This window comes from Myotis brandtii, unplaced genomic scaffold (genome assembly GCF_000412655.1).
Source record: "Myotis brandtii unplaced genomic scaffold, ASM41265v1 scaffold312, whole genome shotgun sequence".
NCBI lineage: Eukaryota > Metazoa > Chordata > Mammalia > Chiroptera > Vespertilionidae > Myotis > Myotis brandtii.
Window position 1 is genome coordinate 5,035,232 of NW_005361955.1, and position 15,801 is coordinate 5,051,032.

The 15,801-nt window shown below is 49.6% G+C and overlaps 1 protein-coding gene across 9 annotated transcripts; it reads right to left on the reverse strand.

The window, feature by feature from the left end:
* Nucleotides 1-13: 13 nt before the first annotated feature.
* BRPF1 (bromodomain and PHD finger containing, 1) lies at nucleotides 14-13,990 on the reverse strand. Of its 9 annotated transcripts, none has more exons than XM_005870101.2 (13): nucleotides 13,355-13,990; nucleotides 8,685-9,644; nucleotides 7,818-7,980; nucleotides 6,888-7,019; nucleotides 6,368-6,496; nucleotides 5,265-5,574; nucleotides 4,195-4,515; nucleotides 3,586-3,870; nucleotides 2,942-3,089; nucleotides 2,231-2,367; nucleotides 2,010-2,128; nucleotides 1,518-1,672; nucleotides 14-856 (listed from the first exon to the last, which is right to left on the reverse strand). In XM_005870101.2, the coding sequence occupies exons 1-13, from the start codon at nucleotides 13,951-13,953 to the stop codon at nucleotides 673-675; spliced, it is 3,642 nt and encodes a 1,213-aa protein (XP_005870163.1). In that variant the 5' UTR covers nucleotides 13,954-13,990; the 3' UTR covers nucleotides 14-672. The 9 variants fall into 9 exon arrangements, with proteins under 9 accessions (XP_005870163.1, XP_005870162.1, XP_005870161.1 ...); XM_005870100.2 differs by having other exon boundaries at nucleotides 4,195-4,518; XM_005870099.2 differs by having other exon boundaries at nucleotides 6,350-6,496.
* Nucleotides 13,991-15,801: the final 1,811 nt, after the last annotated feature.

Below are 15,801 nucleotides of genomic sequence, written 5' to 3' on the forward strand. Positions count from 1 at the left end.
GAATTCCAAACAATTTATTTTCTAAGAATCAATATATTTTCTTCTTTTGAAATAAATACAAACCAGTTTGAAAGGTGGGGGAATCTATGGGAAGGAGGGGAAAGGGGACAGGCCCCAGTCTTTTTAGTACCAAATGACTCTGGCGCGACCGGAAACGCAGTTACAAATGAGAATAATTTAAATTCTCCACTAATTACAGTATTTACAAAAGCAGGGGAGGGGGTCACCTAGTGCCCCTCTTCCAGGCTGGACAGACATCAATCCCACTGTTAGGCAGGGCGGATGCCCGGTCACCATATCACCTGCACAGGCCTCAGGCCACTAGGCAGTTATGGATTCTCCTGGCATGAGCAGGCAGAGGTGATGGGATGGCCTGTTTTATGCAGTGTCCTAACCTTGGCCCACCACCCTGCACTGCAATGCTGTGAGGTCTCTGGAGCTTTCTGGCCTGTGGGACCTCCCCTCTCTTTGCACAGAGCTACCATGGGCCCTTGGAGTGTTCTGTACAGTCCAGCTGCACTCAGGGCAGGAGGGACCTCCCCCACCCAGCTTCCCCTGAGACTGGCCCCAAGACCAGGAATGAGTCAGTGCAGAGGCCGGTGCCACTCCAGGACAGCGAGCAAAGGGGAGAGAGGTGGCAGGGCACCGTAGATTGGGCTGTGCTGGGCAGTATCAGTCACTATCACTGGTCTCGCTGCTCTGCTCGCCCTGGACCTTGCTGCGGTGTTGCAGAGCCCTATGGTAGGCAATCTGCACTGATTTGCGGATGTTAGACTTGCGGCCCTCTAGCATCTTCTCCTTGTCGAGGTCCTGGTTCACACCCAGAGGAACCAGCTTAGTCCTAGGCAGCCATTGCCTACAAGACGAAGTGAGGATCAATTAAGTCATCTCTGGGAGAGCAATAAGCACCAGCCTTCCTCACTCATTTAAAAACACCTCCTGAGAACGAGGCTCTGGTGGGCACTGGGGTTCCCTGCCCTCAAATAACTGTTCACAGCGATAAAAGAGCCCAGTCAACTGTCACACTGAGCGGTAACCACAATGTATTTATGGGTGCAAAAAGGAGCCCTGACCTAACCTGAAATAGTACCCTGTCCCACAGGCTCCAGGCAGACTTTACTGGTATTAAAAATCCTCTGCATATAGTTAACAAAAAGATTACATTATGTAAACGAGACAGAAGAGGGATTCAGAGTCTGACTTTATGCCTGCTTTATCCTAATCTTGTCACCATGGAGGCAGAGGTGGGAAAACTAAGTATAGAAATCACCTCGATCTGGGTGGGGAGCCACTCCCATATTTGTCACAGTCACTGATGGTTCTTTGTTTTCTAGTCACAGCTGTTTGTCAGCTGTGCCCAATCAGTTACTCAGACTTTTTCTTAAAGGCCTAAGTCCCTCCCCCACTGATTGGTGACAGCCCAGCCTGTCTGTTGCTGGAATTTCCTCGCAGTCTGCCCCCATTTCCAGGGTTGTATTTGTGGCTGTGAGTCACCACATGCTCCCCTCCTCCCTTACCAGGTTCGCTTGTTGTCAAAGAAGAGGACGAGGTAGAGATGCTCTCGGGCTTCCTGGGTCATCTGCTCCCCAAGTTTCAGCACCTCTAGTGGGGGCACAGGAATGGGAACCCCATGGTGGAACATACCTTCCCGGGGCATCTTTGGATCAATGATCTGAAGGAATAGTAAGACCTTGGTTTGGTTCAGTCCCCTCTTCCCCAAGGCTTATTCTACCTAAGAATTTGGAGACTCCTTTGAAGTAGAGACATGGAAAGGTTATCATGCTACTGCAATGCTGACCTTCTTCCTATGCTGAATTACTTCAGAGCCCAAGGGGTCATGGGAAGGAAAAGGGAAAGCTGGAGAAACTAATCAGGGACCTCTAACTCTCTACCTGCCAAAGACCCTTGTACTCTGCAGCTCAGCAGAGAGTAGCAAAAGTCTACTAATTGTAAGTCTGCATTCTGGGGTTGACAGGCAAGGGATATGACAGAAAAAAGGAGAAGCCTACCAGAGCTGGGTACGATGGATAAACTCGGCATTTGGCCCACACAAGGTCCAGAGCATCCAGCGGGGAGTCCTCATCCTCTGACAGCCAGCCAGCTCCCCGGCCCAGGCTCTTCCTTACCACTTCACAGGAATGGGAGAGAGGGGGCAGATCAGCAGACAGGGGGCTGGTAAGGCCCGGACACTGGGGCCCCAGCATCCCTGGCCTTGGGCGAGGGTACTTACTGCTGTGGCCCACGCCGCGGCCAGTACCCACGGAGTAGGCCTCATTCTCAGTGCCTGAGGTATCTTCACTGCTGTCCTCTGGGAATGTGCCCCGAGAGAAGGAGGGCTTGCCCCTGCCTTGTTTTGAGGGTGTTGTGCTGTAGACAAAACAAAGGGAGCTCAGCTCAAAGAAGAGTGGAGAATGGCATGGTGGGTGTCCTTTCTTCTTTAAACCCCCAGCGTCTAAGATTTTTGGAAAGCAGAAACTACTTAAAGATTTTCAAATCCAAATGCTCTCAGTGGCTTGGCAGTGATTTGACTGATGTGGGCTGGGTTTAGCAGTGGTGATGATGAATGTATACCCTGTCTAAAAGCAATACTGGCCAGATTTGCCAGACCTAGTTTTTAAAAAGAACACAGAAACTGGGAATTTTATGTGGTACTTCTGAATTCATTTTTAAAAACACACCATGCTGGCCAAACAAAATATGTCTGTAGGCCAAATCCAGGCCACAAAGCAAGAGTTTATGCCCTCTGCTCTAAAACATCAGCTGAACCCTGTATGGTTCCCTCCATTCCATTATGGTGATACGCTCATCTATTTCATTTATTTTGCAGAGAACCTTGGATTTGAGCCATCTTAATCTAGGCTGAGATGGCTGCCACCCCACTTCCCATAGGGAAACCCAGAAGGGCATCCCAGAGGCAGGCCTTGATCTGGAGGGCCGGTACCTGGTCCGGTCTGAGGCAGCACTGCTGCTGCTACTGCTGCTGGACTCAGAGTCTGAGCTGCTCCGGGGAAGGCTGCAGTCATTACGATATACCAAGAAACTCTTCTTGACTGGCTGGTTTCCACTGCTGAAGCCATTGGCTGGTAAGTCTTGGTTGGGGGGAAGGGGAGGAGGGAAGGAATCGGTCAGGAAGATGTAGATCAGAGATGACATGGGGGTAAGAGGTACTTAAGAGCCTTGGCTTCCCTTTCTGTGCTGGAATATTCCTCCAACCTTGGCCAGCAGAGCTAGCTCTGGGTGGTGTCCACCACAGCTGGCCACAGCCCTGCCCCACCCCTTACACTTCCCTCAGCAGTTATAGACCTTAGGACACAAATGGCTTAAAGGGCAGGAGATCACCAAGGAGGATGAGAAGAGAAAAGGTGAAGTGATACAATGGAGGGGGGCTTGGATGGGAATCTAGCTGGATCAGTGTCTTTGGGTTTCAGTTTCCCAGTCTGTAAAATGAGGGGATTGAATTAAATGATTCCTAAGGGCCCTTCTAGCTCTGAGATATTATGGGAAAATGAAGGGATAGGTGGAAGTTATGTTGGGAAAGATGGTAGCTTTGCTCACTCTCTTGGGGTACTGGGTGGTGAGGCTCACCCATTGGGGGGTCTTCTGTGGATTTATCACTGTCGCTGTCTGAACTCGAACTGGGCCGGGGGCTCCTACCCCGCTTGCGCTGACGCAGGGAGCCCATGATGGGAAGCTGAGGGGGCCCCACAGGACTGCCTCCGTGGCTGGGGGTCATCTGGCTCTCCCGGTTTTTGGGGGGCCGGCCCGGCCTCTTGGGCGGTCCAGCTGTCTTCGGGTTCTTTTTGGAGAACAGAACTGAGGTTCTCCTGCCCACCTCATGTGCGGGGGTTGAGGACATGTTGGGACCCAGGCCTGGAGCAGAGAAAGAGAGAAGGAAAGTTGGTGAGGGGCCTGATGTGGGAAGGGCAGATGTCATCCAGGGTATGCCCTGGGTGTATAAGTCCAATACTCCAGCTATTGTTGGGGAGATGATTTGAGGGTCATGGAATTGGGAACAGTGTCTCTTGTACAAATAGCCAGAGATACAGCTAAGAGGCCCCTGATTGGGGAATGAGGGAGAAAGTACAGCTAGCTGTGCAGGAAAGACCTCTGCCTTGGGGATGGCAGGGGCTGAGTGTGTGCTGCAGAGTCAAAGTCTAATTTGCTTTGGGGTCCACCTTGTTATGGGGTTCAGACCTTTGCTTGTCTCCTGGCTGCTGCTCTCCTCAGCGGCACTGTCTGTCTGCCCATCCTTGTCACAGGCTGCTGGGTGAGGTGTCAGGCTGCCCCGGCTGGAAGGGCCATGGCGCTCAGGCCCATCCCTTCCAGTTTCCCGCTGGTGGGCAAGCTTCCGCCGAAGCGCTGTCATCTCTTTCTTGATCATCTTTGCGCGCCGTGAGCGGCCCACACTCTGCTTGCTGGAATTCACTTCATCCAACCGTTCCAGCAACAACTTCAGCTGCTCTTCCACTGGCAGATGCTTCTGGTTCTCCAACAGGACCAGCCGCTCCTCCTCTGCTGCTAGGAGTGGGGATAGGGGGAAAAGGTCAGATTCAGAGCAGCTCTTTGGCCCCCTTAAATCTGGACAGGCAGTAAGAAACCCACTCTTGCCCGGTCGGTGTCACTAGATGGTTGAATCAGGAGGTCACGGTTCCATTCCTGGTTAGGGCACATGCCTGGTTGCGGGCTCAGTCCCCAGTGTGAGGCGTGCAGGAGGCAGCCGATCAATGATTCTCTCATCATTGATGTTTCTCTCTCTCTCTACCTCTCCCTTTCTCTCTGAAATCAATATAAATATATTAATAAGAAGAAAAGAAAAGAGCCCTAGGCTTGACTCAGTGGATATTAGCCTACGGACTGGAGTCCCAGGTTCGACTTCAGCCAAGGGCACATGCCTGGGTTGCGGGCTTGATCTCCGGTGGGGGGCGTGCAGGAGGCAGCTGATCAGTGTTTCTCATCATTGATGTTTCTATCTCTCTCATTCTCCCTTCCTCTCTGAAATCAATAAAGAAATATATTTTAAAAAGAAAAGAAAAATAAAACCCTTCTCCCCTCAGCTCCTCACCAGGAACAGCCATAAAATAGCAGAACCAAGATGTGAACTGACAGGCATTGCTATCCATTCACCAGCCTGGCTTCCTGGGGATAGCTTGTCACTGCTCAGCCTAAGTGCTTCCCACCTACACTGCCTGCTCCCAGGAGGGGACTTTTGGAAAGCAGTTCATCCCTAGCATTGGCCTCTTATGTGTGTGTGACTCATCACCCACCATCTTCAGTGTGGTGTGGGGCCTCGTCTCCAGCCAGGTTGTGGGGGATATGCATGCCCGTCTCAAAGTCAATGCCCATTTTTTCTGCCTGGCGCCGGGCCTGGCGGAGCACAGCACCACCCTGCTCACGGAGCCGCACCGCTGCCCGGTAGAAGATGGTGTCCTTGGCGTTATACTTGAGGCAGTTGCTGACGATGAGGTTGAAGTCCTCCTCAAAATCATCAAAGTTCAGGTAGCGATAAGCCTCCAAGTTCTGCTTCATGGTGAAAAAATCCATGGGCTTTTTGATGTGGTCTAGGTAGTCAGGTACCTGGGAGAACAGGGTAGGTGTAGCTAAGTGGAGATATGCTTCTCATTCCCCCTGAACCCCTGCCCCTAATACTACCCCTTGAAATGCATCCAGTAACCTCCTCCCACCAGTTAGAGGTAGGCGTATAGCTCAGGGAAAAAGAGAGCTGGATTCAGTCTTGACTTTACCAGTCACAAGCTGTGTGATCTTGGCAAGTCTCTTAACCTCTCTGGACCTTCTTTTCCTGGCCTGGAAAAGTGATAAAATTACTGCCAAATCCACCTCCTACAGCCGTATGAGGCTTCAACAAGAAAATAGCTAGGGGAGTCCTCTGGAAGTAATACGAGCTTGCATTCCTATAGCTCTTTTTTGCTTATCATTAAGACTTATAAGGAGACTGCTGCCTTAGGCCTCTCATTTTATACCTTTTAGAAAGAAGAGTCTGCCAATCAGAACCTAGGGCTTCAGAGCTGGTTCTTTAGGTGCTGAGCCTTCTAAAGTCTCCGTTCTAGGGGTCAGCACCCAGAAAGTGTCTTCCTGCCCTGTGATTATTCATTTGGCAGACTCAGTCCCTGCCTCTGGGGAGTGCAGATTGCCTCCCATTCTGGGCACTTGTAGTATGAAAGGGACAAGACAGAGTCCAGGTGATGCATGTGGCTCCAGTTCATCCTGGAGCCCCAGAGCCACCAAGCCCCTCTCTTCAAGGTCCCCTCCTAGTCCCTGGCCCAGATCTGCAGCAGGGGTCCAACTGGGAGAGGAACAGAAAGAAGGTGGAGTGAGGGGAAGGGATTCTTACTTCGTCCAATTCGGTTACCTCAGACAGAGGGACCGGCTCGCTGAAGATGTTGCCTGTGTCCTTCTCTTGGAGCTGCTCCAAGGTTTTGCGAAGGAGGATGAGAAAAGGGGTCAGCTGCATCTCCATGGCAATCTGCTGGACCTTGATCTGACACACATAAAGGCCCAATCAGCCAGGCCCAGGCCAGTCCCTTGGTAGAGGTCTGAGAAGATGGTCAAAGCTGGTTTGGGAATTCGCCTTCCTTCCCACCCCCAACAGCTGGGTGTACTCACTCAGGTCTATGTTCTACAACGCCCCACCCAGTGAAACTCCCCAACTACTCTGGCCTTTCCCTTCCTTGATTTAACTTACAGCACGAGCTACCTGTATCACATAATTAAGAGTTCCATTCATTCTCTCCTCTGACATTCTGTTTCTGGTGAGCCCGAGAGCACACTGAGCATCAACCCTATTACTTGCTGGCTAGACAACACATGCTTTTCCTTCTCCCACATATGCTTTCTCCTCTGGAAAACAGAGCTGGCCCAGGAGCACTCACCGTCTCCCTTTTGAGTTTCTCCCGCTTGCGAATCAGCTCTACCAGCAGCCGAGCTCTCTCTAGGTCATGCCGGAGCCGCTGCCAGGACTTGAGCTGTTCTTTGAGGGCCCAGTTCTTATCCTCAGAATCTCTCTGTAGAAGCAAAAAGGGAGTCAGAAGATGATGAGGGAGTCAGAGGAAAGGGCAGAGGAGAGGATAGCCCAGAAAACTGGGGCTAAGGGCAGGTAAAGCCAAAGGAGGGGGCACAGGAACTTACTGGCAGGTATGCCAGCTCAAGTGGGAGCTCCTCAACCTAGGTGTCCCCTGTGCCAATGCTTGGTATACACTTGTTGAGTAAATGAAAAAACACATAGGAACAGTACCCTTCTACAAGTAGATAATTTGTAAGAATTTCTTCCTGGTTCTCCCTCCAGGAAGCATGCCCCTTCCATTCCCTTCCCCCTCTCCTCCAGGAAGCATGCCCCTGCCATTCCCTTCCACGCCCCCTCTCAAGAAAAAAAATTTCTTCCTGAGCCTGGTTTGAAGGCTAGCTTAAAAAAGGGAACAGTCTAAGCTCTCAGACACTGGATGCTATAGTTACAAATTTTTTTATATATATTTATACACACACACACACACACACACACATATACACATACACATACATATATATGTATTACTGATTTCAGAGAGAAAGGGAGAGAGATAGAGAGATAGAAACATCAATGATGAAAGAGAATCACTGATTGGCTGCCTCCTGCACGCCCCCTACTGGGGCTCAAGCCCGCAACCTAGGCATGTGCCCTTGATTGGAATTGAACCTGGGACCCTTCAGTCCACAGGCCGATGCTCTATCCACTGATCCAAACTGGTTAGGGCATATAGCTACAAATCTTGATCCTTACCCCCTGGTATTAGTTCCTAGAGCCCACAGGGAATATGACACAGTACCCCAACTTGGTCACAGTTCCTCTGAGACTGCAAATGTGTCTGCAGGCGGCGTAACAGCGGGACCCCGTTCCGTGACTGCCGCTTCAGTGTCCAGTAGCTGTGCAGCCTCTGCATGAACTGGCTCTTCCTCTGGATTGTTAGGCGGTTGGTAATTTTACTGAGCCTAGGAAGCAGGATAACAAATTTTCTTATGTAAAACAAGGGTGTCTAGCTAGTCTACTGTCAAAAAGTTTGTGACATCAGGCTTAAGGCAAAGAGCAAACAGTGCCATCAATGGCACCTCAGCAGACAGGAAGCCAAACTCCCAGCACTAATCCAGATCCCTAACCCTGCCCTGTTCCCCAGGGGGTCAGGGAGTTTGGCTCCTAAGATTGCTCTATTTGACCCTGGGATACCCAACTCACACTGAGCGTTACAAGGTACAGTATAGAAATTGACTAGGTAAAGTAAGAGTTAAAAATAACTGATCACAGCCCTCATTTGGATTCACAGTGGCAGTAATTACTTTGTGACTCCTTAAGCATTTCCTTCCCCCCTTTTCATTCCAGTTCTCCTTTCAGAGTCAGACTATTTCTTCTTCTGTGGCTGGTAGCTATTACATTCTCTTTCTTCCTAACTTAAACCACACCATCAAAGTGAAGAGCAGTTTAAAATATATGTTAGGTCTGCCAGATAAAACTGGGAAGTTTCTGGCTCCTAATGTAAGAGTCAGGTGACTTGTTATAGCTAATCTCTTTTGGATTTTTTTTTAAACTTCTACATAGCTCCTGATAGGCAGAAGATAACCCAACCCTGTCACTTCACTCAGGGGGCTATCAGTCTCCAGGAGGTTTGTTCTTCCCAACCTGTCCACTGCTCCCCACATACCTGTGTGGTGGAATGCAGGGCACTGAAACCACAGGTGCTGCTGCCCTCTTCTCTGCCAGGATCTTTCGTGCCTTTTTCATCTTGATCCGGGACTTGGCCTTGGCCTTCTTGACCTTCTCTGAACTCCAACTCTTACCCTCATCCTCCTCCTCATCCTCCTCCTCCTCACCCTCACTGTGGGACAGGGCAGGCAGCCGGCGAGCCGAACCTGGGGGTGTATGGATGTCACAGTAGGCTGTTTTGCGGACGCTGAAGGAGGTGCCGTTGGCACCTGTCTCCCGCACAGGCTCCATCTTCATGTAAAGGCCGGCCTGCTGGGCACATGTCACGTGGAAGGCTGTGTAGCAGTTGGCTTTGTGGCACTGAATGCAGGCCCCTGAGCCCCGCTGTTTGCAAATGTAGCAGGTGAGCTTCCAGCGAGCTGGCGGGATGTGCTCGATGCTGTCGATTGGCTCCAGGAAGACTGTGTTGGCAAAGCAGACCTCAGGGATCCACAGGGCACACACCACATGGGCCCAGCGCCCATCATCTGTCTGCTTAAAGGCACCACCCTTATTGGGGCACAGGGCACAGTCCACAGCACGTGAGGGTGATTGTAGACAGCGGCGGCACAGCCACTGGCCCTCAGGGATATAGGGGACGCCATAGCACTCCTGGTGCACAGCCAGGTTGCACATGTCACAAAAGAGAATGACATTGCTGTTCTGGCATTCACCATCATTGCAGATACAGCACACAGCATCCTCATCCACTAGTGCATTGGGGTCGCCTTTATTGTGGCTCTCAAAGTAGGACTCCTTCTCCAGCCGGTCCATTAAGTACTCAAAGATCTCCTGCGGGATGGGACTCACACCCTCCGTCTTCCGTCGTTCGTTCATGATATCCAGCCAGATGTAGTCCTCTTCATCCATGTCATACTCTACCTCCTCATCCAGCTCCTCTGCTGACTTCTCAATGTACCTGCAGTGCACACAGGCAGCTCAGCATCATATAGTTGAGTTTTTCCTCCCTTAAAGACAGTGTGTTACATTTGCCAAATATTTACTCTAGGCCAGGCCTGTACCTTCACATATGTTGTCTCATACCATCCTTACCTTAACCCCAAGCACTATAGGTCCTGTAATCATTCCTGTTTTGCAGAAAAGGAAGCATAGTTTTGAGGTTACTGCACCTGCCCTAGCTCTCTTGTGAGAAAGTGGTAAAGCTGGGAAGTGGCATTAGGCCTGCCAACTCCAAACCTCATGTCCTACCTGCTACACAGCCTCCCTTGGGGTGCAGAGGCTCAACCAGATTCCTAAAGGGAGGAAAAATGGGGCAGATAGGACCCATCTGGATGATAGTACAAAGAGTCAGTGGAAGGAAGTTCCTCAGGTGTCACTTGCAAATTATATGTAAGTTGTTTTAGCACCAGCTGGCAGTGTCCTGAATGGAGCTGCTGTGGGTCTTGTCAGCTGTTGCCAGCACCAGCTCAGGGCTCCCTCAAACTATAGGTCTGTCTTTGTTCTCTGGATAGCATTGGGAGATAACAATCAGAATAGTTAAGATATACTGTGAGCCAGGTATTTTGCTAAATTACCACATTTATTTTCACCACAGCCATAAGGTCAATGTTCTTATTGCCCTTATTTTGCAGATGAGGAAATTCAAGTTTTGAGAAGTTAATTAATTGCCCAACACAGAAAGGTCACACAACCAGGAAGTGGCAAAGCTAGGATTCAGACTCCACCCTGGGGCACTCACTGGGCTCCCCACACCCTTACCATGCTCTGGATCACCTGGACTCTAGTATTGTAAAGCTATAGGGAGCTACAATAGAATGAATGGGGCTTTGGCTTCTAACAAACCTTAATTTAAATCCTGGCTCTGAAAAAAATAAAAATAAAAATCTGGCTCTGCTACTTTGTGACCTTCAGGGCATCACTGCTCTTTTCTGAACCTGTTTTATTGATGATAGAATTAAGATAATAATATTTATGCCCAAAGATGCTGTCAGGATTAAATGGAATTACAAAATTAAATGGGCTAAATCAAGTGGCACACAGCAAGCTGTACCTCTTCTCTCCACAAGGGAAATGGGGCTCTGGTGCTAGAGCAGGCCAGGCAAACATAGGCTCTGGAGCCATGCTTTATTTTATTTTATTTTTAAAAATATATTTTTATTGATTTCAGGGAGGAAGAGAGAAGGGGGGGAGAGAGAGAGGGAGGAAGGGAGGGAGGGAGGGAGGGAGAGAGATGTGAGAGAGAAACATCCATCAGTTGCCTCCCAGACTTGCCCTGACCGGGGATCAAACCCACAACCTTTTGGTGTACGGGAGGACGCTTCAACCAACTGAGCCACCCAGTCAGAAGAAGCATTGATCAGCTGCCTCCTGCATAACCCCCACTGGGGATCAATCTGGGCATGTGCCCTGACCAGGAATCAAACTGTGACCTCCTGGTTCATAGGTCAACACTCAACCACCGAGCCATGCCAGCCGGGCTGGAGCCATCTTTATATGATAGCAGGCAAGTGAGCTAGCCTCCCTGGGCCTAGGTTTCTTCATCTTAAAGTGGTGATGTTAATATGGACTTATTTCATATAGCTATTGTAAGCATTGAGTTAATACAAATAAAGTACTTAGGAACAGTACCTGGCATGCAGTAAGTACTCAATAAATGTTAGGTTTATCATTAGCTTTTGTATAACCCTGACCAAGCACCTTGCTTCGATTATAGCTGTTTATATGTGTTGAACTTCTCCATAGGATAGAGGCAAGAACCATGTTTGATTTACCACACAGAAACAGGTTCCCAGTGTTGTTCATTTGAAAGGTATTTTGGGGGTGGAAGGGAAGAGAGAGACTTAAATGCTATGTCTATAGGAAGCAACTTATTCCTTAGCCCTTTACCTCTTCCCAAAGGTGACTACAATGCCCTCATCCTTGAAAAAGGGTGTGGCTCAGAGATAGTGTGAACCGTATGGCCCCTTCCAGACCTTGAAAACAGCTCCAAAACTTTTCTCTGCCAAGACATAACCTGATGGTGCATAACACACTTCCACAGTGCATCCAGATTACAGGCTACAGCACAGATAAGGTAGGTTGCATGTCATGTAGAATTCCTGGCTCACCAGCTGACACTCCACCCTCCCACTCCCCCTCAAGAAAGCACTCAGATGCAAGCAAGAGAAAGTGGTGTTATTAGATTCTCAATTCTTCCCAAATTTACATGGAAAGCAAATAATTTCCCAAACTAGGGCCGTTTTGCTAACAACAGTAATAAATTAGATGCAACATACCTCCAACTGATAGAGAACAGACCTGATCCCCAGGAGGAAAAAATGAATCTGCCCTGGAGAACAGACCTGATCCCCAGGAGGTAAGAGTGGAAGGAGGAAGAAAAGGAGCAGAATGAGCTGGGCTAAGCTGCCTATCAGAGCAAAGAGCGCCATTAGGAGGGAGCCATTAGGAGGGAGGGCAGGCCCTGAGGGGCCTCTGTGTTGGGGATGGACATGACAGTCTAACAGAAAAGAGATAGTGGAAAGTCAGAAGGAGGTGAAGCTGGGCTGGATAGAAAGGAAGGAGACTGGCTAACACAAGAACAGGCGAGAGAAAAAAATGACACACTGAGCCAAATTACTTGGGTTCCCACAGATTTGCCTTTTATGACATTAGTATATCATCATATGGATGGCACTTTTGGTAAAAACTTTTCATATAAAAACCTTTATAAGTCCTTCTCAGAGATCAGGCCTTCTGATTAGTTGACACCAAAGATTGCTCCTTAACTAACTCATCAGAATGCCTTTTTTGCCTTGGATGCCTACTCTCAGAGGTAACTTTTACACTTGGTTTTTGTACCGTCCTTCAGCTAGGCTTTCTGTATATAATTTTATGACCACATTGCCCCACCCCTTCATTTTTACCCCATGTTCAAGGAATTTAGCCTATGCCTGCGACTTTATTAAGAGCCACTGTGAAAATAAAAGAGAGCCACTGTGACAAACTTTTGGAAGGAAGTGGGGTACCAAGAAACAATTAAATGAGATAAATAAAAAGGCCATTGGAGGATTACAAAATATAGTTGATGGAAACACTGCTTAGGCATGCTAAAGGATGGGCATGCTAAATAACAGAACAATGGGAAAATTACCCCTGCAGATTTACAAATTGCTTTTAGGACCTTATGAAATCAGTGTCCCAGTCTTTTACCTTTAAGCCAGCAGAGGAATATTAAACCAGCTCTATAGATGGGGTCACTAGAATACCAGAGCCAGATGCCTTTCCCAAAGTCACACAGTGAGGGAATGGAGAGGCTCAGGAACCAGAGAAGGGATCCTCTGATACAGTGGAAATAGTGCAGCTTTGGCGTCAAAAGAACCTGGGTTTGAATACTGGTTCAGCTACCTACTGGCCTTTGACTTTTGGTAAGTCTAGCCCCCTTTCTGTAGTTTCCTCATCTGTGGAATGAGAACAATACCTACCTAAGTGGGTTATGAGAATAACATGAAGGAGTAGTTATAGTAAGTGCCACCATCATTAGCTGGGGTACTGTTCCTCTTACTGCCCTAAGAGTGTGCTCCTGCTACCTTTTATCCCTGCTATTCTCCTATCTGCTGCCTGTCACTGCTCTCCGGCTCCTGAGCCCTGCTTCACCAGTGTTCCAGAGTTAGGAGGCAGAGGTGGCCTTACCGGTAATAGGAAGTTGGCCGGGGTGGGGCATCAGGGGTGTCCTGCTCCAGCTCCCGGTATACAACCTCTGGCAACTTGGGAGTGGTGCTGGCAGAAGCATTATGGTGGTGGTGATGGTTGGAATCCTTGCGCTTCTCCTTGTTCTTATGCTTGCCTGACTTGGGAGTCACAGCCGGCGTCTCAGTGTTCTCTTTGTTGCTGCCATTCTCAGGGGCCTCCTCGGGGGCCTCATCATCCTCTGACACCACATCTAGGTTGTCAAAGATGCTGATGCGATGGACGCGGCCGTGCAGGTCTACCTCCACCATGCGCTGGGCCTGTGCATAGCTCATCACCTCACGGCTGGGTGACTGTGATACCTCTGAGGGGCTGGGTGACTGCTTGTTGGCTGGGCGTGACTGGCGCCCCTTCTTCTTGTGCTTACGGAGAGGAGTCTGCTGCGGGGGTGGTGGGTTGTCGTGGTCATAATGATACAAGTGGTACTCAATACCACTGTAACTCTTGTAGACCTTGCGGCAAGTCTCCACGGGGCACTCATATGGTGGCTTAGTTGCCCGCAAGTTGTGGCAGAAAGTCTTCACGTCAAAGTCCACCCCCATGCTGTCACATCTAGAATTTACAGATAAGTTAGCATAGGCCTGGGGAAGAGTTTATGACCACTCCCTCCACTCCCTCCAGCCCTTCCTCTCTTCAAGGATCCTGGCCAGCCCACCTCTACAGCATATGCAAATACCATCTTCTCCACATCATGGCCACAGTATGGGCCTCATCACCTCTTGCCTGGTTATTCTGCCCTATGCCTCAACTCTTCTAGCCTAATATTGCATAATGTGGCCAGAGTGATGTTTTTACCAAGTAGCAAGTCATTTGATTAAAAGCTTTCTGATGCTCCCTACTTACTTCAGGATAATATCCAAATTCCCTATGTTGACATTCAAGTGCTCCTTTCATTGTCTGGCCCTAGTCCTCCTTTCCAGACTCTTCTTTTCATCAGTTGCAGCTGTGTTTCTGTCTATCCAAGGCAACTTGCCATTTCCTGAAAGTTATAACCTCTCCTTCCTGCAAGACGATTTCTATTGGAATGCCTTCCATCCTTCCTGATTGGTGAGCTCCTACTCATTCTTCAAAACCCAGATTAAATGTCACTTCTGTTAAGTCTTTGTCTCTCCTATGGGGAACTCTGCTTTCATAGCATTCCATTTTCACCTCTTTGTCTCCTCCCACTAGACTGGGAGCTATGCACTGCAGACACCAGAGCCTACCCACCTTTATATCCCCAGTACTTGGAATGCAGTGGACATTCAGTTTTTGGCAAATGAATGAATAACTTGTTGAATGAACAGAGGAATGAGGGATCAGCAGATTTGGAGCTGAGAGGGATGGATGAAGGCTAGTGTTAGCCCATGTAGTAGCTTGAATGGGTAGCAATGATTTAGTCCTGGTATCCAGCAGAATCACTGGATTATAGAACGAATTAGTTCATTTCTGAGGTCTTTAGGGGAAGTCTATGTCCTGGCCCTGGCAGCTGTACCAAGTCCTAAGGGTACAAACAGGAACAAGACAATCCAGGCACACTCAACTCCATGCTGGTCCTCAGGGCCCTCCCATTCTCCTCTTGTGTTCCTGGGTGAATGGAGACAGCAGATGGCACCAACCCCCAGGAAGCCCAGCTTAGTCAGAGACTGCCCCAGTTTCTCCAGGCTTAGTTGAGTTTAACAATTCAGCTAGGGGCTTGGCACCATTCCAGGTAGTGCCACCCTGAGCTCCCTGACAAACAAGGACCCCTCTAGGCCTCTATTCTCCTGCAGCTTAACCAAGCAAGTGGGCTGCTTCAGCCTCTCTTTGTCAAAGCATCCAAGTTCCACGTCAGAAAACTATTAGTTAAACTCCAGCTCCCTTCTACTTCCTACCTGCTTCTGTGTCTTTAAACACAGACCAATTAGAAGCACAAATAAGCTCTCCTCTTTCAATGATGGGTCCCTGGTGAACACTGCAGCTCTGCTGCCCTGGCTCCCCAGCTTCCGAAGTAGCACAGAGACCCGGGCTGATGTCCCGCTGGGAGTCAGTGGCAGAGGCACAGGGGAGGGAGCCAAAAACTTAGATCTGAAAGGCTGTGGGCCCAGGGGGGTGGCGGCGTAACTCAGGGGGCTAGAGGAAGTTGGGGGTGGGAGCCGGAGGGATCAGGCCCAGCCCAGGCGGTGCCCGCAGCCCTCCCCGGATGAGGCGAGGTTTCTCTTTTGTCGAAGTGTAACAAGTTAAACAAGGCTCCCCTCCTGAAGTTGACCCTGGTAGCCACGAAGGATACACTGTTGCCCGGGATTCCTGCTGGGAGCGAAGGCACTGTCAGTTCTCCCGCCTGGAGGGGGCTGGGGCGGCCCGAGGGGCACCTGGGCAGGACTGCTCAGTGCGCGCCCCACAAAAGTACTCAACTCCTTCCCCGCTAGCCC